The sequence below is a fragment of the Pseudophryne corroboree genome, chromosome 1 (genome assembly GCF_028390025.1).
Source record: "Pseudophryne corroboree isolate aPseCor3 chromosome 1, aPseCor3.hap2, whole genome shotgun sequence".
NCBI classification, from domain to species: Eukaryota; Metazoa; Chordata; class Amphibia; order Anura; family Myobatrachidae; genus Pseudophryne; species Pseudophryne corroboree.
This window is the reverse complement of record NC_086444.1, coordinates 932,091,908-932,118,379: the sequence shown is the minus strand read 5'-3', so window position 1 is coordinate 932,118,379 and position 26,472 is coordinate 932,091,908. Positions and strand designations below refer to the sequence as shown.

General features: G+C 45.6%; 1 protein-coding gene across 1 annotated transcript in view; it reads left to right on the top strand.

Annotated features, from left to right (window-relative positions):
* SLC7A11 (solute carrier family 7 member 11) overlaps window positions 1-26,472 on the top strand; it is a 328,653-nt gene that overhangs the window by 128,709 nt on the left and 173,472 nt on the right. The window contains exon 6 of the mRNA XM_063920358.1: window positions 1,949-1,993. Within this exon, the coding sequence (XP_063776428.1) occupies window positions 1,949-1,993 (45 nt within the window). The remainder of the gene's footprint in view (window positions 1-1,948; window positions 1,994-26,472) is intronic.

Below are 26,472 nucleotides of genomic sequence, written 5' to 3'. Positions count from 1 at the left end.
GGCTTTACAGAACAGTAGAGCTGCTCACACGTTGCAATGGGATCAGGTCAGGATCACGGCATTCAGGATCCCGACAGTCGGAATCATTATTTCACATCTCTGTTTGCTGTTCATGGGTTGACATTGTTCGGCTTCACAGAACAGTAGAGCTACTCACACGTGGCAATGGGATCAGGTCAGGATCATGGTGTTCAGGATCCTGGCAGTCAGAATACTGGCAGTCGGCAGTCGGAATACCGACACTGCTCAGAATGCCAGTGCCGGGATACCGACATGGATCACAATGCCGCAAGGACTGCTTGCTCTGCAGCGAGGTAAGCCGCGTGGGGAGGGGGGGGGGGGTCAGGTTTAGGCTGCAGGGGAGAGTTAGGGATAGGCTGTTAGGGGGAGGGTTAGGGTTAGGCTGCGGGAAGGGAGGGTTAGGGTTAGGCATCATGAGGAGGGTTAGGGATAGGCTGTGAGGGATAGGACTAGGATCAGGCTGTGGGAAAGGAAGGTTAGGGAGGTTAGAAATTAGGGGTAGCATAGGTACTTTGGCAGGGTGCAGTTGGTATTCTGACTGTCAGCATCCCGAGTGCTGGGATCCTGATACCATCCTGTTTCAACCTAGTTGTTTGGTTACAGCTCGCTGACAATTGAGCTGCACACATGTGGCTCAGTTGCTCTGATTCCACTGTTTACACCAGTGGTTCCCAAACTCATTCCTCAAGGCACCTCAACAGGCCAGGTTTTAATGATATCCATGACTGAGTGCAGGTGAATGAATTAGTACATCAGTCATTTGATTTAACCATCTGTGCTCAGGCATGTATATCCTTAAAACCTGGGCTGTTAGGGTGCCTTGAGGAACCTCTGGTTTACACCATTTCCCAAATAAGTAGTTTTCTTTACTTTTGGTCCAATGGATATTTGCACAAACATTCTAATAGGCAGGGGCGTTTCTAGAGAGGAGGAGGCCTGTGTGCAGGCTCCGCCTGGGTCCCCTCCACTCTAGCAGGCAGCGCTATAGAGCTCTGGGCACAAGATTCTCTAGGGGACCCTAGCGATGTCCCAGAGTCTAGAGTGCATGCGCATATCTATGGAAAAATGGTGTGGTGGGCATTTTCCCATTGATTTTCCTATTGCACATGCGTGAAACACCAAGAAAATGGTGCAGCAACATTTTCCCAGTGTTTCCGGCAGTGCTGCTGCTGCTGCACCGTGGGACTCTCGAGGGTATGTATTAAAAAAATTAGTGCAGGGTGTTCGGTGAGGTCCCCGCTGGATCCCAGGGGCCCGTGTGCACTGCATACATTCCACCCATTATAAATATGCCAGTGCTAATAGGTTATTGTTTGATTCAGAATTTTTTTCATCTTAGCCAGTTACTGTAATTTCAAGATGATCAGATTGTGGGCCTAATTCCAAGTTGATCGCAGCAGGAATTTAACATGTGCAGAGGGAGTTAGATTTGCATGTGGTGTGTTCAATCTGCAATCTAATTTGCAGTGTAAAAATAAAGCAGCCAGTATTTACCCTGCACAGAAATAAAATAATCCACCCAAATCTAACTCTTTCTGCACATGTTATATCTGCCCCCCCCCCCCCTGCAGTGCATATGGTTTTGCCCAACTGCTAAAAAATTTCCTGCTGCGATCAACTTGGACTTACCCCCCTGTATTGGTACAGTAGTTGGCAAGACTGCAAAATAGTTGGTTAAATTGGTAATTTAGACCAAGTTGACTAGTCAGTGGTAACTAAAATAATAACTTTGTTTAATCAGTATAAAATAATCCAGACACAACACAATGGCTATTTTATATTTTGGCATGACAGACATATTTAACAATTTGTGGTGTCTCTTTGCTTGGGTTATATTGCTTAACGACATAACACAAGTTTTCAAATGCACATTTCTTTTGAAAATCTGTAAATAAATAAATAAAAATAAACACTATTTTTTTTAAAGGTTTTACCTCAATTTTGTTACTGAAGAAGTAGAAAATCCTGAAAAGTAAGTGACTATATAAACAAGGAAATGTTTTTTTTTTACTTTTTATTTACTAAATATATAAATGTTTAAGATGTAATATTAGTAATGATGACAGGAAAGAGATCAGACTCATTTATTTATTGTAATGTTATTTTATATCCTGTTAATGTTATGGCACACAGGTAGGGCCACTGCTCACACATGTAACTCAGAATTATGATGTGATGTTGTCTCCTGGGAGGAAGAACATAAGTCACAATGGACACCCCTGCATAGATACAGTGGGAGTGCACACTAGAAAATCACCAACAACAGACTGATAATCTGGAGTTGATTTCTCTCTATGGGCAGATACTACAAAATAACACTGCAAACTTGCACGCATCCACAAACAGCGACTTTTTCCCGCTCCCAACCCCTCCCTTCAGGGCCGGCTCTAGGCATGTTCGAATAGAGCGGCCGCACAGGGCGCCACCCTTAATGGGTGCCGCGCGCTGGCGCCGCCATATTCGATGCTGGAGCCGGCCCTGTGTGTGCAGCATTGGTCCGTGTGCACTGTGCGCTATGCGCGCTGCGCGGCGCCGGTGTCTAACGTCAGACGCCGGCGCCATAGTGCACACAAGTGGCCACCCGGACCCAGGCTCACTCTGACTCGCCGGCCGCCCGCCCGCCCGCCAGCACTCCCGCCTGCTCGCCAGCACACTCGGACAGGCGGACAGCAGCAGTACTCCTCCCCAGCAGCGCCGCAGGTATTGGGGGGATCCGCACTGTGGGGGCATTTCTGGCTATGGGGGGGGGGGGGCATTTCTGGCACTGTGGGGGGCATTGCATATCTGGCTCTGTGGGGGCATATCTGGTTCTGTGGGGGCATATCTGGCACTGTGGGTGGCATATCTGGCACTGTGGGGGGCATTTCTGGCACTGTGCGGGCATATCTGGCACTGTGGGGGCATATCTGGCTCTGTGGGTGGCATATCTGGCACTGTGGGGGGCATTTCTGGCACTGTGGGGGCATATCTGGCACTGTGGGGGCATATCTTGCACTGTGGGGGCATATCTGGTTCTGTGGGGGCATATCTGGCACTGTGGGTGGCATATCTGGCACTGTGGGTGGCATATCTGGCACTGTGGGGGGCATTTCTGGCACTGTGGGGGCATATCTGGCTCTGTGGGGGCATATCTGGCACTGTGGGTGGCATATCTGGCACTGTGGGGGGCATATCTGGCACTGTGGGGGGCATATCTGGCACTGTGGGGGCATTTCTGGCACTGTGGGGGCATATCTGGCACTGTGGGGGCATATCTGGCACTGTGGGGGCATTTATCTGGCACTGTGGGGGCATTTATCTGGCACTGTGGGGGCATTTATCTGGCTCTGTGGGGGCATTTATCTGGCTCTGTGGGGGCATATCTGGCTCTGTGGGGGCATTTATGTATCAGGCACTGTGGGGGCATTTATGTATCAGACACCGTGGGGGCATTTATGTATCTGGCACCGTGGGGGCATTTATGTATCTGGCACCGTGGGGGCATTTATGTATCTGGCACCGTGGGGGCATTTATGTATCTGGCACTGTGGGGGCATTTCTTGCACTGTGGGGGCATTTCTTGCACTGTGGGGGCATTTCTTGCACTGTGGGGGCATTAATGTATCTGGCACTGTGGGGGCATATGTGCGCTGTGGGGGCATTTATCCATCTGGAACTGTGTGGCCATTTATGTAGCTGGCACTGCTGGGGGGCATGTCACGTGTAGCTGCCACTGCTGGGGGGCATGTCATGTGTAGCTGGCACTGCTGGGGGGCATATCATGTAGTGTTCCCGCTAGGCGTCTGTGGCTGGGCAGTGTGTCTCAGTGCTCTACCTGGCGCAATGTGTCTAACGTGCTCTTATAGGAGGTTCTACCTGGTGCAATGTGTATTAGCTGCACTACTGTGTGGTGTAATGTGAATTGCCACTATAATGTGGCTACGCACCTTCCCCACGAAGTAACTCCCCTAAATTTTTGCTGCGCGCCTTAGGCGCGCACTGTCCATGCTTTAGCGTGTGGAAATGGGAACAACAAGCATTACAATATGTACATCATTTTGCCCACCTAACTTAAAAATGTGCCCTCCCTGTGATCAGCAACCTGCCCTAAAAAGTGAACACTATCATGTGTAGCTGGCACTGCTGGGAGTCATGTAACGTGTAGCTGGCACTGCCGGAGGGCATGTCATGTGTAGCTGGCACTGCTGGGGGGCGAGACCACGCCCACTTTTTCAGGAGGCCACACCCACTTTTTCAGGAGCGCGCGCCTTCGGCGCGCGCATGGGGGAGGGGGGGGGCACTTTTAAATTTTCTCGCTCAGGGTGCTAGTAGGCCTGGAGCCGGCCCTGCCTCCCTTCCTCCACCTTTTATCTTTCTCCCATTTGTACTCATATTTTCTTGAATGCTCACAAATCTGCCAGCTTTGTAGATACAGAAAATTTTGGGGTCAATAAGTGCAGTATTATCCTCTACTTTTCAGCCAAAGTGAAGGATAGACAACTTCCAGATATAGCATTATATTTACCTCTACCCCACTTTCCCGATGTAAGCGCAGTATTTACCATAAATAGAATAGTGGATGTCATTCATTTTCAAAGGGCTGCTTAATTTTATTAAGATGAACATTATACATTTTTATGCCTTCTATGCTCTCTGCAGCATTTCATAGGCCATCACTGTATGGTGCAGTCCTTGGTTGATTCAAATAATTTGGTCATTGGTAGGTCACAGAGAGGTCACAGAGAGTATGGTCATTTGTATCGGTTACTCTGTTATGTGGCATACCAAAATGCTCTGTCCTGTCTCCCTTACTATGTGTAATTTACATGCTACTACTGGGCAAAACAATCAGATTTTATTGCCTGGATTACTGCTATGCAGATGATATCAACTGTACTGTACCCAGGGCCGGTGCAAGGTATATAGGCGCCCTAGGCAAAGCTATACAATACCGCCCCTGCCTTCCCCGATACCCTCCCCCAGCTGCTCACATACAACCTTGACTTTTCAAATTATTATTAGATTTATTTTTAGATTAACAACATAAATTATTGCAACAATAAATAACATTGTAACAGTAGTAACATTGGCACTTTTTACAGGGCATGTACTGGAAGAAGTGCAACAATAAATAACATTGTAACAGTAGTAACATTGGCACTTTTTACAGGGCATGTACTGGAAGAAGTGCAACAATAAATAACATTGTAACAGTAGTAACATTGGAACTTTTTACAGGGCATGTACTGGAAGAAGTGCAACAATAAATAACATTGTAACAGTAGTAACATTGGAACTTTTTACAGGGCATGTACTGGAAGAAGTGCAACAATAAATAACACTGTAACAGTAATAACATTAACGCTTTGTACAGGAAATGTACTGGAAGAAGTGCAACAATAAATAACACTGTAACAGTAATAACATTAACATTTTGTACAGGAAATGTACTGGAAGAAATGCAACAATAAATAACACTTTAACAGTAACAGTAATAACATTAACATTTTGTACAGGAAATGTACTGGAAACAGTGTAACAATAAATAATACTAACAGTAATAACATTAACATTTTGTACAGGAAATGCAGTGGAAGAAATGCAAAAAAAGATTAGATTTTTACTTTCCGCGCTTTTAATTTAGCAAATTTAGAGACAAGCTCTTTCAGATCCACTTTTTGTGCGATCTCATGTTCTATTGACAAAAGAGAGAGACCAACAAGTCTTTCTTGCATCATGGAAGATCGAATATATGTTTTGATCAACTTTAGCTTGGAAAAGCTTCTCTCGCCACTGGCCACAGACACAGGGAGGGTCAAAAGAATGCGAAGAGCAATACATGTGTTGGGGACAACATCTATCAGCTCATTTTTACACAAAAAGTTGAATACATCTTGTGGAGATGTACACTCTGGAACCCGCCTTGCAATACTTTGTAATTCACTGCATAAATCAGAAGCATCAATATCTTTGGAGTCGCCATGTTGTAAAGCTTGCTCTAACTTGCAACAATCTTCCATAATTTGCTGTGATGTTCTATTCTGTAAACCGTGAACATTATAGAGGAAGCCAAACACAGAACTAATTTGATTCATCTGCGTGAATCTTTCTTCAACGGATTGCACAGCTGTATCAAGCACAGCAAAATAAAAGTTCACTTTGAACTTTTCCTTAGGATTCTGAATAGGCGCATCCTCTGCTTCATATATGAACTGCTTCCTCTTTCTACTAATGCGAACAGGATCTACTTCGAACTGTGCTGGTATCCCAAGTGCCTCAGCAAGTTCACCGGCCTCTTCCAGTACTTTCCCAAACCCTTCATCACTCCTGCAGTCTACAAGAAACTTCTTTGTTTCATTCAGTTGTTTAATGGCATTATGTATGTCAAATTCTTTTGTCTGAAGCTGTTTGCTTGTCATATTGACCTCAAACAATATACCATACCAAACCACTAGAGAAATGACAAACTTGAAATTAGAAATGCCTTTTGCAAGACCTTGTGCCTCTATTCTTGAGGTGTTGCCAGATGCTCCAGTGAGGGTATTGTCATTATAGATTTCAATTAGGGCATCATAAATATTACCAAGCTGAAAGCGAAGAGGCTTCAAGGCATCAATTCGACTTTCCCATCTTGTTTCACTCAATGGCTTAACCGTAAGACTAGGCACATGGCACATTAGAACATCCCATCGACGTGTGGATGCTGAGAAGTACACATACACATGTTGTACCAGAGCAAAGAAAGATGTGGCCTCCAAACAACACTTTGCAGCATCATTCACAACTAAATTCAAAGAATGTGCACTGCAAGGAACAAACAATGCTCTTGGGTTAATATCCATAATTCTTCGTTGCACACCATTTTCCTTCCCTTTCATATTGCTTCCGTTATCATAGCCTTGACCACGTAAATTAGCAACAGGCAATGACATCTCTTCTAGCTGGTGAAGGATAATTTCTGTCATACCAGCACCAGTTGTTTCCTTTAGTGGCAGAAATCCTAAGAAATGTTCTTTAATGCGTACAGGTTCGCAATAATCAGTTAATGAAGCTATGTTCACAAAGCGAAGGATCATGGTCATTTGTTCAACGTGGCTTACATCGGGTGTACAATCAATAATTATAGAAAAATACTTTGCAACTTGAGCAGATTTAAGAATTTCTTCTTTGATAATGTTGGATAAAAGCTGAATTAGTTCATTCTGTATATCTTTTCCAAGGTAGTGTACATAGGTCTCTTTATCTCTTATTTTACGAATGTGTTCATCCATTACGGGGTCGAACAAAGCAAGATATTCAATAAATTTCAGGAAGTTGCCATTTCCAGCTGTGTGCAATTTTTCATTGGTTCCACGGAAGGCCAGATTTTGTATACCAAGAACTCTCACTAAAGCAATCAATCGTTCAAGGATTTGCTGCCAGTACTTTTCCTTTTGTTTAATAATGCGCATGTGTTCTTCATCAATTGTTTTTTTGTTTTTCAATCGTATTTCAAGCTCCTTCCAGTGTTGAAAATTGACCAAATGTGCATTACTTCTCTCATGTTGTGACAAAATTGCAGTGATGTTCTTCCAATCTTTGGATCCTTTATCAGAGAGAGATGATGGCGGGTTTGTGTAATTACCAAACAACTTGCAACAGAAGCAAAATACAGAGTCATTTGATACAGAATATTGTAGCCACTGACGGTGCATTAGGTCTCCATTAGGAAGTCTTCTTTTGTAATGATTTGTTAGAAATCTTCTCTTATTGGCATCTTTAGGAAACTTAAACTGCTGAACCTGTTCTGGCCCATGTTCCACCAAAATTTGTCGTAAATTATCATCACACTTTATCCAGGTAGCAGGATCACTATAGCTGAAGCTGGAGCTACTTTCACTTTGTATCACTTCTTGATCCAGCTGGACTTCACATGGTTCCTCTTCAACATCTTCAGTATGGTCCTCTTCAACATCTTCAGTATGGTCCTCTTCAACATCTTCAGTATGTTCCTCTTCAACATCTTCAGTATGTTCCTCATACTCTTTGTCAGCTTGTGAGGCTGTAGACAAAACTGTTGTCTCTGTTTCAGTCTCAGGTTGAATCTTTGAAGTAGAGCTACCTTCATCATCCCGATGTTGTGGCCGAAGATACTTAAGAAATGAACCTTCTTGCTTGCCTTGTTCCTTTTCCTTTTCAGCCCTTCGTTTTCGATACTGTGCACCAGATAATTTCTTTTTTCTGTCTGCCATGGTGGAAACTGAAAAAAAAAACCTTTTTGCTGTAGTGTTTTCATAAAGCTATACATAAATAACTCCAGATCTCTTTGCAAACTAATCAGCTCTTTTGGATTTCAGTGTCATCTGCATATGCATGATACTCAAATCTAACTCTCCTCCCCAGATTTGTCATAATCTGTATTGGTCAGCATCACTGAATGCCTTTCTGCCATATCATCTTGGATGTTATCTCAGTCACCCTAAAACTTAGGGGCCCATTTATCAAACAATATTTGCAGCTATGTCCCCAAAAACACCAGTTTTTCTGGAGATAGCCCCAAATATTATGTATCTCTGCAATGTATATAGGAGGGACCTCTGATTCATTCCTGCTGCGATCCCTCTATTCCCGCCAGCAGTCGCACCCCTATTCCCGATATTGGTCCCCGCAGCTACTGCCATCTGAAGATGGCGGTAGCCCATTGTAGCCTATGAGCTACACATCGCATTTCTAGCTGGCAGAGGTTCCCCCAGTTTTTGTGCAGTCTGAGCTGACCACACATGCGCAAAGCCCCCAGCAGCCATCACAGCACATCTCAGGGACGGGTTCCTTTCAGAGTCCCTGTCCCTGCCTGTGCTGGATCATACATCCAGACGATATGTATGATCGCATATTGCAATGCGATCCCAGGTGGTAAGATCCCTTCCAGATCGCTTTAAATATGCAATTTATAATAAATGGCCCCCAAATGCAGCCTACAATGAAGCAGGTGTTAGGAGTATATAAACATCTGCCATCTTGGTAGCAGTTATCAAGTAGTATTTAGGCTAGCAAGAACTTGTCTGAGTGACTTGCAGAGGAGCTCTAAATCTATATATTTATAAATGCAAAAGCCCTCACTCACTCACTCACTCACTCACTCACTCACTCACTCACTCACTTATCACTAATTCTATTACTTCCCGATATGTTGGGAAATAGCTAAACTGTAACATAGGTTTTCTTCAGGTGGGAAATAGGAAAACTACGTAATTAGAATTTTAATAAACCTCCCCTAAGGGGATGAAAAGGGGGATGACATAATGACATCATTACTGATGCATGGCTTGCGTTGCGTGAACTGTAACACACAAACGGACAATCAGATCCACATTTGGATTGTACCTCCAGTGTGTAGAATTGAATAAACTACACAAATGTTCCCGTCACTTTGTACCGTATATGCTATGGTTTAAGTACAAAATCTGTTTTTATTCATGTGCCCGCATGTTTTCAGCACGGCAGTCAATGTTTTTAGGATGGCACGCAGGTGGCTGGCTCAGGCAGTGTCAGCCTCGGAGCGGAGCGAAGAGCAGTGTGTCATTGGTGCCATCCCCACTCGCTTTGCGCATGCTGCACAGTGAGTGGCAGTGGTGGGGAAACGGGGAAACTCCCGTGCGAAGAACAAGTAGAACAGCTAGTATGTATACTGTACACATATATATCAACATCTTATTATTTATTTTTTCATAAGTTCATTTTAATTAGTGATGCATTAAAAGAACATTGCATTCAACATAACATTTTTTTTAAATTAATAAATCACAGGAAAATCTACATTTATGGTGTGTACACATGGTGAGATATTTTCTTATGATTTTGACTATATAGTCAAAATAGTAAGAAAAGTTAGTGCAGATCGCAAGGTGAAAATCACTTTGCGATCCGGATTCAATGCAGATACGCGGTTGGCATCGCAAGCCTAGATAGACTGTGCAGGCAAGTCAATTTCGACTATCTCTATAGAAGAGATAGTCAAAATTGACACTTAGCAAAAATCGCACATAGGGGGTCATTCCAAATTGTTCGCTCGCTAGCAGTTTTTAGCAGCCGTGCAAACGCTTTGCCGCCTCCCACTGGGAGTGTATTTTAGCTTAGCAGAAGTGTGAACGAATGTATCGCAGAGCAGCTACAAAGTTTTTTTTGTGTAGTTTCAGAGTAGCTCAAAACCTACTCAGCGCTTGCGATCACTTCAGAATGTGTAGTTCCTGTTTTGATGTCACAAACCCACCCAGCGTTCGCCCAGCCATGCCTGCGATTTTCCTGGCACGCCTGCATTTTTCCGAACACTCCCTGAAAACGGTCAGTTGACACCCAGAAACGCCCACATCATATCAATCACACTACGGCCATCAGTGCGACTGAAATGCTTTGCTAGACCCTGTGCAAAACGATATCGTTTGTTGTGCCCGTACGACGCGCATGCGCATTGCGCCGCATACGCATGGGCAGAACTGCTGTTTTTACGACTGATGCAGCTAGTGATCAACTCAGAATGACCCCCATAGTCAGTATCGCAAGCACATAATGAGTGTGCTTGCGATACTGAGTATGTGCCGACCTAGCCCCTGTCGCATAGTGAGAATCGGGCATAGCCCGCATCTCACCGTGTGTATGGGCCTTTATTATTTCACAACATTGAAATATTGATAAATGGCTCGATTGGCATTTCCTTTATTTAGAATTATACACTTGATAACAACCATATTGGTATAAGCCATTTTGTCCACAATATATTCCTGAAATAAAATAATAAAGTGAAATTCAATGGCCCTCATTCCGAGTTGATCGCACGTTAGCAGTTTTTTGCAACCGTGCGATCAGATAGTCGCCGCCCATTGGGGAGTGTATTCTAGCTGTGCAAGTGTGCGATCGCATTTGCAGGGGAGCGAAGCCAAAAAAATTTGTGCAGTTTCTGAGTTGCTCAGAACTAACTCAGCCGCTGCGATCACTTCAGCCTGTCCGGTCCCGGATTTGACGTCAAACACCCGCTCTGCAAACGCCTGGACACGCCTGCGTTTTCCATGCCACCCACACGTACCTTCCTGCTTTCAATCACCTTGCAATTGCAACTGCGTTAATTTTCTTTGCAAGGACCCACGCTGCCCGGCGTCCACCGTCGCCGGCCAACGGCGCGCCTGCGCATTGCGGCCGCGGCGCATGCACAGTTCAGGCCTGATCGCACCACTGCGAACAACTGCAGCGTGCGATCAGGTCGGAATGACCCCCAATAGACGATCCTACGGGATGCAGTTAAGATCCCAAAGGACAGGATCCCAGCAGTTGATATACTGACGCCGGAATCCGGAGGCACGCTATAAACCCGGTGACAATGCTAAATTCCTTTGTCGTATAAACAACCCTTTATGAAGCTAAGAACACTGTACGCTGTTTACTTAAGAAGTACCGTACTGGTACGCTAGTTGCGTAACGATCGCTCAGCCGTAGGCGAGACGCTCAGGCGTCACGTTCGCTCACGGCCCAGGGATCACAGGACACGTTATTGGTTATGTCTAGGGGAAAGATTCGCTGTAACGTAGCGTACGCTAGAGACCACGAGGAGGTCACCAGCGATGCAGACGCTCACAACACTATACCTTTATGTTAAACCTTATACCGATGAAACACACAGAATACCTTAATGTGAGTACAGGGTGTAAATGCAACCTTGTGTAACCTGACTAACTACAAAGCTGATTGAGCGTCACCGACGCTCAAGTGAACACTTAACACTATAGTAAATACACTGATACTGGTTTAGGTTTCCAAAGCCTATTAACTGTATTATATCTAATATATTTGTAAAAGGGGATAACAGTACATATGATACGCTACAATATAACAGAGACCTCCTAACCACAGAACTAAACAATAAATACAATAAGACAATACTACGCTGACCTAAATGAAATACAATACAATAATACTATAAGGTATTTAAGAGAAAAGAGGAGAGAGAGTGATAGAGAGAGAGAGAGAGAGAGAGAGAGAGAGAGAGAGAGAGAGAGATTGGCTCGCAGAAAGACAATGATTATGGAGAGAACTTACGCACAAAGGGTATGATCGCCAGCGCCTCGATATCCAGCTCCCGATTATCAGCAGATAACCGTTGATGAGAGAGTGAGAGCTGGATGTGGTCGGCCTGCCTATTTATGCCCCACACACAATGCAATCTCCTAGTCCTACTATCCCATTGTCCATTGGCCGAAGGAATTCGGCCCTGCATCATAACAAAAGGTCATAGGGTGATTCATACAGGTGGGCTGTGACGATTTCCAACAGCTCAGGTGGGTGGGAAACTGGGTTTCCCGCCGCATACCTGAGTATGTGCAAATCATAGAAATGGACATAAACTTCTTATGTCCATAACTATTCGCACGAGCGATTAATACGCTCCAAACCAACACCGGAATATTGCTAATTAAATACTCTTCCGATGGGTACCAAACACTGCAATATGATTCCTGTTAGACCCTTCGTACGATGCAAAGAGGGATTCCTCAGCTCTGGGACATTGTACTTTAACCAAACTTACAGAAACTATCAAAGGGATCATGATCTATAAACTACATTAATTGTGAACATTTGTAACTAATGAGTCGCACGCTACGATCACATAAACTCTACCGTAAATGCGCATACTGCGCGTGCGAGTGCACGCTATTGCGGGTATGCGCTTCCACGGGAGAGCGTACGCATGCGCAGCACGGACCAGTGTGCGGTGCAAATATGGCAACGTGCATTGAGACATTTTTCTGACTTTGACAGTCCACCCTTTGGCAGTCAATAATAACTGCCACAAAACATTTAAGGAGAAAAAATGTAAGTCAGGGGTTAATTGATTTCCATGGTTGGGTAGGGGAGGAGAGAGGAGAAGGTGTGAAGAGGGTATGACCTAGTGAGAAAGCAGAAGCATGTGTGTATGAGTCCATGTTTGGAGGGTCGTGTATCATCGTGCCGTACGTGTGGTAAATCAAGCTTCGAGGTATTGCGAAGTATACATTTGAATTCCTTCTTATCCTGTGGTACAGGTCTGTGGATGGGCTGTCAAACTTTACCGAGCTCATTTCGGCTGTAGTTGTAACAAAATGGGGATGCACATTTTAGTTGATGATACATGAATGGGGGAGGTATGTGGTTGCTGATATCTGTGCCTGAATTCCCTATCGTCTATGTGTGTCATTACCTGAGGGTTGTAGAGATGAAGATAGAGAACACTTATGGAAAATGCAATGGTATTCTATGTCAGGGAAATGTACATTCGTCGATTGAGGTCTTGATTGGTGTCGGTTGATTGGAGTCTTCTTCTTTGTGCTTTTGCTCATAAATCGTGAGTAAAGCAAACAACGTCCATGGATTTACAAAAAAATGTTGGGCTAGCGTGATTTTAAAGTTCCTAGGGAAACTGGGGTACCCATGGCATTGTCCATCAAAATCTTGTATATCAGGTCGTCTGCTCTTCTTCTTTCCATCTTTCCGTTGTCGGCCCCTTGGCTCATCAAATCCTTCGTCTACGTGGGTCTTTGTACCTCGGAGGAAAACATAGAAATGGGTGAAAGACGGACCGTATACTCATTACATCATTACGTCATGGTTTCTAGCATTGGGTCATAAATCAAATCCAGGTTAATTACAGTTTCCTCACTCCTCAAGCTCATCACTTTTGTACTTTGTTTGCACCTCATTAAAGCCTGCCCGCATCTAAATATCAATCCAAACGATATAACGACACCCAAAATACACAGTAGAAACTTTCCAACATCCATTATGACTCCTTGAGCCCAATCTCCTAAACCGGAGAACCAATTTCGCGGGTTCAACCATGACACCCAACCAGTCAGCTCATTACCTACAGCAGCAAGGGTGAGATTGTGTTTTCGACGAAATTCCCACTTTAGTTGGAGAATATCGTCCATCTTTTGGTCTATGACCTCTACCGGATCCTCGGTGCTATTTGTGATATACGTGCAACACTTTATGCCGTACTGTGTTGCCAATGTAACACAATATCCGCCTGTTACTGCTGTAAGATAATTAAGAACCATCCTATGCTGAACTAGTTCTGTTTTGTAAGCTTGAAGTTCTCTTCCAGTGTATCTAAACGTGTCATCATACATTTCAGTGATATTATCTAACAAATTGGCGAGTGCGGAAATGTATCTATAATTCATCACTCCTCGAGCGGTACGAGTGAAATCTAACGCTACCAGAACCTGAATCCCGGTGGATTCATGGATAAGATCAGAGGCCGGATGCTCTAACCTTTCTGACAGTTGTCTTTTAACTCGGTGTTCGTAATGAGTGTGAGTATAAGGAGCTTGGGCACCACGGTGTATGTCCTTCATTTTGTCATGTGTTACAGTCATCACTTCAGGCAATACTTTTCCAATATAACACAATCCTTCAGAGTTTGGGGCAAGCCACTTGTACGCCTTTCTCCCGCATATGAAATATGCATCATCGGGGAGAACATATGGGACGGAGAAGGACATGACCATGTTACAAACCTTCCAGGTGAAATCTCCTGACCCTAATTCTTCCATCTGCCTAATGCACGTATCGGTTTGTACGATATGTGCACAGTATCCTGGTGATACCTCTCCAACTTTAGTAATCCTATTTCCTAAGGTATATCGATACCGGAAAGATTTTCCTCTACTGGCTATGTGGCGTACGAGCTCTGTATCTGTAGGCATTCTATCTGCTCTGTGTGAAAAGGTCATGGTAAGGTTGCTCCATGACACTTCCCAATTTCCCGGTTTTCTGGGATTGGAGATGTTAAAACATATGAGGGACCTATCCACATGGTATTGGTGGAGCTTCAAACTAGGAGGGCTGGAGATGTTAAACCTCCGGTCCACCGGTCTCCCACCACTTAGCTCAAGTACCTCCCCTAACGTTAAAGGAAATGGTACTAGCCCTGATTTACTGTGACCCTGAGGTACTTGAGAGCATACCCAACAATCTGTTTGGTTTAACACGTTACCCACTAAGGAGTGATAGTCACTCAATGGATGCCGGTCTATATGGATATTAAAACTAGATTGGCATTTCTTTATGCATCCATCTTCAACCAGATTATCACAGAGCCTACAGATACAATTTTCCTCAGCTAACAATCCATCACAATTTCTTCTATCGGATCGTTTTCTGATACTCGCCTTTGCTTGTTGGATTGGTTGATCTTGGAAAACTACGCCTCCATCATCATAATCGGAACCCATTCCAGAACCTCTCTCGACCTCTATGGTACTCTCGCCGGAATAGACTGCTCTGGTCAACATCATGGTCAACATCAAAATCCGGATCACAGTCTCTTTGGGCAAGTCCATCTTTGAGGAGGAAATGGAGAAGATTGAGAAGGGGGAAACAGAAATTTTAAGGGAGAGGGGATGGGAAGTGGAGAAAAACAATAAAAGGGAGAGGGGAGTCGACAACTGCTTCCGGTCTTCAAGGCTCAGGTGCCGCCTCAGTCCTCCTGGAACAGACACTCCAGTGATACAACCTCTACCGTCTGTTCCTTATCACGGGACTTCTCTGGATCAGCAACCTTCTTGCAGTGGGATGAATGGACCCAAGTCTCTCTCTCAGCAACCTTCAATGCTGTGGTGCTAGTCAATAAGACCTGGTATGGTCCTTCCCATCTATCAATAAGACAACCTGAGCGTAGAAAATTTCGTATCATTACATAATCCCCAGGTTCAATGTCATGACAATTACTATCTGGTAAATCAGGAATCACCAACTTCAGATTATCATTTTGATTCCTCAACTGCTTACTCATGTTAATCAAGTACTTTACAGTTACTTCATTGTTACATTTCAAATCATCCTGAGGGTTAATCATGACATGCGGTTGTCGACCAAACAAGATTTCAAAAGGGGACAGATTAAGAGGGGACCTGGGAGTGGTTCTGATGCTATACAAAACAATGGGTAAAGCTTCTGGCCACGTCAATCCTGTCTCTGCCATTACTTTACTCAATTTATTTTTAATAGTGCTGTTCACTCTTTCGACCTTCGCACTCGCCTGTGGACGGTACGGAGTGTGCAGCTTGCTATCAATTCCCATCAACTTACACATTCCTTGGAAGACATCACCTGTAAAATGGGTACCCCTATCGCTTTCAATGATTCTAGGGATACCATATCTACATACAAATTCCTGCACAATTTTCTTAGCTGTAAACATAGCGGTATTTGTAGCTGCTGGAAAAGCTTCGACCCAATTTGAGAAAACATCTATACAGACAAGTACATACTTTAAATTTCTACATGGGGGCAATTGAATGAAGTCAATTTGTATTACTTGGAAAGGGCCGCCGGCAGGTGGGACATGGGATGGTTCTGTAGGTATTGCCTTTCCAATATTCTTTCTCAGACAGGTAAGGCATGACATTGCTCTTTTACTAGCATGAGAGGAGAATCCTGGGGCGCACCAGTATGCTCTTACCAATTTGCACATCCCCTCCTTGCCTAGATGAGTCAGCCCGTGAGCTGCTTCAGCCAGACACGGAAGGTATGCCCTGGGGGCCACTGGTTTACCATGTCCATCCGTCCAGAGCCCTGAGGACTCCTGGCCATATCCCTTTGCCTTCCAGACTGCTCTCTCCTGAGTGGAACACAAATTCTGCATTTCACACAACTTTCGTGTGTTGATGGTATTAAATACCATCAGTTGTGTGGTGTCTGTCCGTATGGGGGTAGCAGCTGCAAGCTTTGCAGCTTCGTCTGCTCGGCTGTTACCAAGGGATACTGGGTCTTGGCTATATGTATGTGCTTTACATTTGATAACAGCCACTCTGTCGGGTTCCTGTATCGCTGTTAGAAGCCTTTTTATATGAGCTGCATGCGCTATCGGTGTGCCAGCTGCCGTCATGAAATTTCTGAGCCGCCATAGGGCTCCGAAATCATGTACTACCCCGAACGCGTATCTAGAATCGGTGTAGATATTGGCAGACTTACCCTTAGCCAATTCACATGCTCTGGTTAGGGCGACCAGTTCAGCAACCTGGGCTGAGTGAGGTGGGCCTAGCGGTTCCGCTTCTATGGTGTCTTGGTCATCTACGACTGCGTATCCAGTACACAAGTCTCCCGAGTCTGACTGTCTGTGACAACTACCGTCCGTGTAGAACGTGAGTTCTGCATCTTCTAGTGGATTGTCACTGATGTCAGGCCTTGCGGTAAAATTTTTGGGTCAAATATTCCATACAATCATGTGCATCTTCCTTTGCATTAAATCCTCCTTCCCCATCACTCTCACCTCCCACCCTTTGTGCCTGTCCAGGCACACCTGGGAGAAATGTTGCAGGGTTTAATGCACTGCATCTCCTTATGGTGATGTTTACGGGGGCCATTAATGCCAATTCCCATCTCGTAAACCTTGCTGATGAGACGTGTCTGGTTTGGGCAGAATTCAATAAGGCAGATACCGCATGCGGTGTATGGATTGTGAGGTTGTGGCCTAGCACGACATCTTCGCTTTTTGTCACTAGCAATGCTATCGCCGCAACGCTACGCAAGCATGTGGGGAGGGATCGCGCTACCGTGTCTAGCTGAGCGCTGTAGTATGCAATTGGCCTGCTGGCATCACCGTGTTTTTGTGTTAGTACACCTGCTGCGCACCCAGCACTTTCTGTTCTGTATAGTTCAAAGGGTTTCCCATAGTCTGGCATACCTAGTGCTGGTGCCTGCGTTAGGCACTGTTTGAGTCTCTCAAATGCTGTTTCAGATTCGTCTGTATGCGAAATCCGATCAGGTTTGTTTGAGGAGACCATTTCCTGCAAAGGTAGTGCCAATATGGAAAACCCTGGGATCCAATTACGGCAATACCCACACATTCCTAAAAACGTCCTGATCTGTTGCTGGGTTTGTGGCAGTGTCATGTCTCTAATGGCTTGGATTCTATCAGCGGTCAAGTGTCTCAGTCCTTGTGTTAGACAGTGTCCCAAATATTTTACCTTAGTCTGGCATAATTGCAACTTGTCTTTGGAAACCTTGTGACCTGTGTCTGAAAGATGAAACAGGAGCTGTTTCGTATCCTTCAGGGATGCCTCCAGTGAATCTGAACACAGTAATAAATCGTCCACATACTGTATCAATACTGATCCACTGTCTGGTTGGAAAGACTGTAAACAATCATGCAAAGCCTGAGAAAATATACTTGGACTATCTATGAAACCTTGGGGTAACCGAGTCCACGTGTATTGGACTCCTCTGTATGTGAATGCAAACAAATATTGGCTGTCAGGGTGCAGAGGTACCGAAAAGAAAGCGGAGCAGAGGTCAATAACAGTGAAAAATTTGGCAGTGGGAGGAATTTGCATTAGGATGACAGCTGGATTAGGCACTACGGGGAACTGACTCTCAACTATTTTGTTAATCCCCCTTAGATCCTGCACTAGCCTGTAACCCCCCCCCCCCACTCTTTTTAACAGGGAAGATGGGACTATTTGCGGTGCTGGACGTTCTTACTAGAATGCCCTGTTGTAGCAAGCGCTCTATTACGGGAAAAACTCCTAACTCCACCTCTGGCTTCAGAGGATACTGTGGGATTTTTGGAGCTATCCTACCATCTTTTACTTGTACCACTACTGGAGCTACGTTTGCCATTAATCCAGTGTCCTGTCCATCTTTTGTCCAAAGTGACTCTGGTATCTGAGATGTCATCTCTTCTACCTGGGATGGGTTCCTATTTGTCATAATGGTGTGTGACATTAATTTTGATGGGGAGTCTAACATGTCTCGTACTTCCTGAGCGTGATTCTCAGGGATGTCCAAGAATACACCTTCAGGAGTACAATAAATGACGCAACCCATTTTACATAGTAAGTCTCTTCCCAGGAGATTAGTTGGTGCAGATGCAGCCAGCAAAAAGGAATGCTTGGTATGCAAAGGCCCTATTGTAATCTCGGCTGGTTTGCTAACAGGGTAGTGCTGGACTACTCCTGTTACTCCCATGGCTGGAATTGTCCTACCAGTGGTTCTCATGCCCACTGTCGAATTTATCACTGACTTGGCCGCCCCTGTGTCTACAAGAAAGTTTAAAGTTTTACCAGCCACATTGATTGCAATTTCTGGTTCGTTTCCAAGACTAGCAATCAACTTAACTGGCTGCAGATTACAGGTATGGCCACACCCCTATTGGGTATGCTGACCTCCCTGAATCCCGCTGGCAGCAACTACTTGTGAGGGAGTTAGCTGGGAGCTACCAGAGGCATGCCAGTCTCTGTTTGGGGGATATCTTTTTGTTTCCCCTGTATGTGGCTCAAAACTCCGCCTCTGTGGACCCTGCTCCCAATGTCGTGTGTTGTGTTGTTGTCTAGGGGGCTGAAAAGATCTTTGTACATTCTTTGTTCTACATTCTCGTGCAAAGTGTCCCGGTCTGTTACAAGAAAAACATGTTATTACACTTGCCTTACCCACAGGATTCGGTGGTACATACGCAGGCTGCCTTGTGGTCAGCGCCTGTATACTTACGGACATCAACTTATCACTTTGCGATTCCCTGTGCCTAGTGATGTTTCTGTCGTGATCAATAGCAGCCTCTCTCAAGCCGGACACTGACAGACCTCGCCAGCATGGTTGCGTGGTCTGAACCCTAGTCTTTAATGTTTCCTTTAAACCATCCATCAGTACAGATACTGCTACTTCCCGATGGTTTGGGTTGGTCTTAATGTCTTCTATACCAGTGTACTTTGCCATTTCTAATAGTGCCCGGTGAAAATATTCTGTTGCCGTTTCGGACTCCTTTTGCTTAATGGAAAATATTTTATTCCATTTAACAACGGCTGGGAAATACTCTTTTAGCTGTAAATTTATCCTTTTTACATTATCCTTGTTGTACACGTCTGTAAGCGGTACATCTTTATCTAATGCACAATCAGCTAAAAACTGAGTTGCATCAACATTGGAAGGTAAACAAGCTCTTAGCAGTATCTGCCAATCCTTGTTGTTGGGTTCTACCGTGTTACCTAAATCCCTGATGTATTTTTGGCTAGCAACTAAATCCTTCCTGGGGTCAGGAAATTCGGACACTATTGTTCTTAATTCCATTCTGGAAAATGGAGTGTACATGGCAATGTTCCTTATGGGAGTGGCTCCAGAGATATCTGTTTTTCCATTGGGGACTGCTATTACCCTTACAGGAGCAATTCTAACAGCCTCTTCCTGTGTAGATTCTACAGCTTGTTGTGGTACAATTGTTTCAGTGTAGTGCATGGTGCCGTACTTACCCGTTGACACGACCTCACCTATCCCTCCGCTAGGGGCTTTCACTAATCTCGTGGGTGTCGCTGTGCCTACTGTGGTCTCTGCTATGGTGGCTGCAAGAGAGAGAGCTGAAATTGTTGTTGAATCGTCTTCTTGATCACACTCCTGAGGAAGGTTCAAAACAGGGTACATCTTGCACGGGTTAATACTTGCATGAGTTATTTGGTTAACATCATTAACATTTACAGTGTTACTAAGAGTTTGTGTTTTACAACCCAGTGCGTTTCTCTCCGCAATCAACTTTTCTCCTGCAATGTATGGTGGGGGAGGAGCTGTGGCAATCAACTTCCTGACTGCCCCAGATCCTGCCGCCAGAGCCAAACCTCTCTGTATCTCACCTTCCTGGTGCCATAACTGTAAATAATCATGATGCTGAATTCGTCTCTTTGCTGATTTTACGAGACATATCCTCCTCCTTAAATTTTGTAACACTTCTGGACTGAAGCTACCTATTCTTGGGAATTTGTCCCTGTCTTGTACAGTCATTCTCTCCCATTCATCACATAAAGATTCGGTGTGAATTCCATATTTTTCACACATTACATATCGTGCCGACCCAACTGGTCGGTTCACAGAATCAACCTGAACCAGGGTTGATCGCCCCCTACCTGAGCAACTGGCCCCCATAGTCTGCAGGTGTTGCTTAGTCCTCCTTGGATCTCTGTATCAAGGTTTTCAGCAAGCCTTTTCAGACAACCAAATTACTCCACAGTAGGCCGGCGGTGGCGGTTTACCGAGTACCCCACTCACTCGCCCACCTCGACCAATACGACCTGATCACACCGACGTGGTGCTGGCGTACTCGATACAGGGCCCCTATGGAACCTTCAGTTTACTGGAACATATGAGGGTTACCCGCAGGACACTTACTCTTTCCAGTAAAGGTGGGGTTGTTAGATAGTTCCTGAGTGACCAGCGAACTTCCCTTCCAAAAATAAAAAATTACACAAATCACGTCAGAATGTACAAATAGCGTTTGTGACCACTTTACTCTAATGGTATTAGGTCAGATTACTAACTACTGCACACAATTACGTGTGGTCCAATCGTTCAGTACACGAGCACTACTTGTCATGTACTGAAAGATCAATGGAATCGATGTTTCCGGCCGCGATTCCTTCAGCAAGAGCTTGTATGGCCTATATGGGTTCTGCACCAACACCCCAGGCGTTGTGCCACTGGACTTTTATAGCGGACCTTTTTATCTTATGACCTCCTGGTCTTGTTACCTTATGACCTCCTGGTCTTGTTACCTTATGACCTCCTGGTCTTGTTACCTTTACCTTATGGTCCGCTATACTCTAATGCTCAAATATTATTTAACCAGGGATGCCTCCCTGGCCACCGTATATGTCACTTACACGTATGTCCCTTGACGAGTACCCGGCTTTCCTTTTGGTTCCACCTTAAAGTTATATAAACTTTTGTATACAAAACACACTCACTCAACACATGTACACTTTGTTTCTATATCTATTTCTGCGCAGAAATTGTCTTCAGGCCAAGAGTGTTACCAATTAGGAGCAGGATCTGTTAAACTAAATTTCAGATTTTCTAAAAACAGATTTGCGTTATTTACCGCTTCGCGTTATCTACCGCTGTGCGTTAATTATCGCCTTGCGCTAATTATCGCTTTGCGCTAATTCAACTTTTTCGTGACTTGAGCTACGTGAGCGTAACCGGACGCTACGTTGCGTAATGAACGCTGCGTGCGTCTGCCTTTGGATTGCGTACGCTAGTCTTTGTTAGCGACACGTGTACGCAATGCAAAGGATCCACCGTAACACAATATATTTTTATCAATGTAAATGATCCCTGATCATCTACCGCAATCCACACTGACTGCCTTGTATCTCAGACAAACCGTGTGTTTGTTCTATACTTTAACTATCACCTCTACTATTAAATAACAGCAAATCTCTTTTTAGCACTTTCTATCAACTATAAAATTTGGCAAACAGGAATAGTGATATACGAAAAAATGAAATACACAAGTGAAAAGAAAATGCAGGTATGTATGCGTACGCAAGACAAAAGAAAAATAAACAGTTTTAAAAAGACACAAGCGTTTTGTTCTTACTTCCGGTTACCGGGTTCCTTCAGCACTCTTTATCTAAGCGAAGCAGACGCTTATCCCGTCAGCAACTGCGAGACAACCTCCCACCCTTTTGCTGGGGGATAATGTCTGCTGATCTACCTAGTGCAGATGTGAAAAGGACCGGACGAGCCCGCAATTGACAATGCTAAATTCCTTTGTCGTATAAACAACCCTTTATGAAGCTAAGAACACTGTACGCTGTTTACTTAAGAAGTACCGTACTGGTACGCTAGTTGCGTAACGATCGCTCAGCCGTAGGCGAGACGCTCAGGCGTCACGTTCGCTCACGGCCCAGGGATCACAGGACACGTTATTGGTTATGTCTAGGGGAAAGATTCGCTGTAACGTAGCGTACGCTAGAGACCACGAGGAGGTCACCAGCGATGCAGACGCTCACAACACTATACCTTTATGTTAAACCTTATACCGATGAAACACACAGAATACCTTAATGTGAGTACAGGGTGTAAATGCAACCTTGTGTAACCTGACTAACTACAAAGCTGATTGAGCGTCACCGACGCTCAAGTGAACACTTAACACTATAGTAAATACACTGATACTGGTTTAGGTTTCCAAAGCCTATTAACTGTATTATATCTAATATATTTGTAAAAGGGGATAACAGTACATATGATACGCTACAATATAACAGAGACCTCCTAACCACAGAACTAAACAATAAATACAATAAGACAATACTACGCTGACCTAAATGAAATACAATACAATAATACTATAAGGTATTTAAGAGAAAAGAGGAGAGAGAGTGATAGAGAGAGAGAGAGAGAGAGAGAGAGAGAGAGAGAGAGAGAGATTGGCTCGCAGAAAGACAATGATTATGGAGAGAACTTACGCACAAAGGGTATGATCGCCAGCGCCTCGATATCCAGCTCCCGATTATCAGCAGATAACCGTTGATGAGAGAGTGAGAGCTGGATGTGGTCGGCCTGCCTATTTATGCCCCACACACAATGCAATCTCCTAGTCCTACTATCCCATTGTCCATTGGCCGAAGGAATTCGGCCCTGCATCATAACAAAAGGTCATAGGGTGATTCATACAGGTGGGCTGTGACGATTTCCAACAGCTCAGGTGGGTGGGAAACTGGGTTTCCCGCCGCATACCTGAGTATGTGCAAATCATAGAAATGGACATAAACTTCTTATGTCCATAACTATTCGCACGAGCGATTAATACGCTCCAAACCAACACCGGAATATTGCTAATTAAATACTCTTCCGATGGGTACCAAACACTGCAATATGATTCCTGTTAGACCCTTCGTACGATGCAAAGAGGGATTCCTCAGCTCTGGGACATTGTACTTTAACCAAACTTACAGAAACTATCAAAGGGATCATGATCTATAAACTACATTAATTGTGAACATTTGTAACTAATGAGTCGCACGCTACGATCACATAAACTCTACCGTAAATGCGCATACTGCGCGTGCGAGTGCACGCTATTGCGGGTATGCGCTTCCACGGGAGAGCGTACGCATGCGCAGCACGGACCAGTGTGCGGTGCAAATATGGCAACGTGCATTGAGACATTTTTCTGACTTTGACACCGGCGTCTAAATCCTGTCGAAATACAGACAGCCGGAATCCAAATTGTTCATCCAGTGGTAGGCTATAGAAGGGGAGTTAGGGTGCAGGTACGGAAAGGGTATAGTTATGTACCGGGGAGGGAGGGTTAGGTTAAGGGAGGGTTAGGTTTAGGCAGCAGGGAAGGGAGGGTTAGGTTTAGGCAGCAGGGAAGGGAGGGTTAGGCACCATCGGGGAGGGTTAGGTTTGGGCACCCACAAGGGAGGGTTAAGATAGGGGGCAGAGGAGGGTTAGGGTACTTTTCAGGGGGCTGTCGGGATTCCAATGGTCGGGATGCCGCTGTCGGTATTTTGACCACCGGCATCCCGTCCATAGGAATAACATACTGAACCTGATCATACACCTCTTCATATAGTTTTATAGATGTCATGGGGCTCATGTAGCGATGAGTGCGCAGATACTATATGATAATTTTATGTTGAATTCAATGGTCTTTTAAAGCGCCCTTAATTAAAATTAGTTTAAACAAAAAAAAAAATGATGATGACTTGAGTCTGCACACTTTCGAGGTACATTATTTATCATTCAATCAAATGCATTCATACATAGTGTAATTGTGTATTTATTTTAGTTCAGTGTATACAGTATGCTTTATTCAATAATCCAGTTTGGATAAAGGCATTTATATTGTTAACTGTTATATTATACAGAAAGAGCCAGTAGAGCATCCAGCTGTCCACCTGCTAGTACTCAATCGCGATTTGGGAGGGGGAGGAGCGAGTAACATGTGGGGGCCCGATCACGGGGGAGTGCGTAACATGATGCAGGAGCTTAGTCGCAAGGGGGAGCAATAACATGTGAGATTCCAATCCCGTCGGGGAGATCAGGTAACATGCAGGAGCCTTATTGTGGGTGGGGAGGAGTGCGTAACATGGTGCTGAAGCCCAATCGCAGGAAACAATCGGGGGCCTAATCGTGGGGGTAGGGGGGGGTGGGGAATCAGGTAACAAGATGCAGGGGCAGTGGGTAACATGTTGGAGACTAAACGCACCAGGGGGAAGAGGGAAAAATGATGCAGGAGCCCAAACGCGGGGGGGGGGGATAATCATCATGATGCAGGAGCCCAATATCCGTGACACGGGGGAAGGGGGGCACATCAGGACTGCAGGGAGAAGTTGGCAGAACAGCAGTCAGTGTTAAGGATGCAATGTTATACACATTAAGGAGATGTCCTCCTAGTACTCTCCTGGCCCTGGGTGACCGTGCTCCTGATCGAGGGGGGGAGCTGGTAACAATATGGAGGAAAGGGGGGGCCGCTACATGATGCAGGAGGAGGGGGGGGGAGAAGAGGGAGCCTAATAGCTGTGGGGGAGCTGGTAATAAGAGGGGGCAGCAGCAGAGGGGGGGTTGAAGAAATGAACGTAGGTACAAGATTACAAGATGCAGGAGGGGGGAGGGGGGGAGCAGCGAGAGCCTAATAAACTGTGGGGCCGTGGGGAGCTGGTAATAAGAATAGAGGCAGCAGCCGGGGGGGGGGGGGGGAATTAACCTAGCTAGGAACAAAAGATGCGGGGGGGGGGGTGCAGCGGGAGCCCAATAGCTGTGGCAGCAGCAGGTAGGTACTGATGAGATGCGGCCGCGGGATTGCAGGGGGGGGAGAAGGATAACAATTTGCTTGAACTCCCGGAGAAGCGGCGCCCGATGCGGCAGCGGAGCGGACCAGGGCAGCGGGTGACTCCTTCATGTGCTGCCCTGAGTCTGACCTGTGTCACTGTCACTGTGCCAAAAAGCAGGGGTGAAGGGGGGGACGCCTGCCGCGGGAGACGGAGACCATCGCGTGGGGCCCGGGGAGCGCCGGGTAGTCAGGACTGTGACTGAGTGTCTCCCGGAGAGGCGGCGCCCGATGCGGCAGCGGAGCGGACCAGGGCAGCGGGTGATTCCTTCATGTGCTGCCCTGAGTCCGACCTGTGTCACTGTCACTATGCCGATAAGCAGGGGTGAAGGGGGGGGGGGGGGACACACGCCTGCCTCGGGAGACGGAGACCATCGCGTGGGGCCCGGGGAGCGCCGGAGCGGCGGGTAGTCAGGAGTCTGTGACTGAGTGTCAGGTCAAAATGTGGGACACACCGGGATTGCATGGGGGGGGGGGGGGGGGGCAGATAACAATTTTCTCTATCTCCCGGAGAGGCGGCACCTGATGCAGCAGCGGAGCGGACCAGCGACCAGGGCAGCGGGTGACAGCAGAACTCCTTCATGAACTGAAGTGGCACACTCACGTTTGAAGGCAGTGGCACTGCACTGCAGACAGTCAGACGTGGTGGGCCAGGCGCCAACGAGCTGCTCCTCTTAAAGAATAGGAGCGGGAGGAGTGTGTGTGTTCTTTCACTTTCACTTTGCGGTGCCGCCCTCCAGTGGTCGCCGCCCTAGGCAGCTGCCTAAAGCTGCCTAGTGGTAGCGCCGGCCCTGACTGTACCTGTCCTACACAGGTCTCTGAATTGTAAGAACCGAATATCATTCCTCACTGGCTGTATA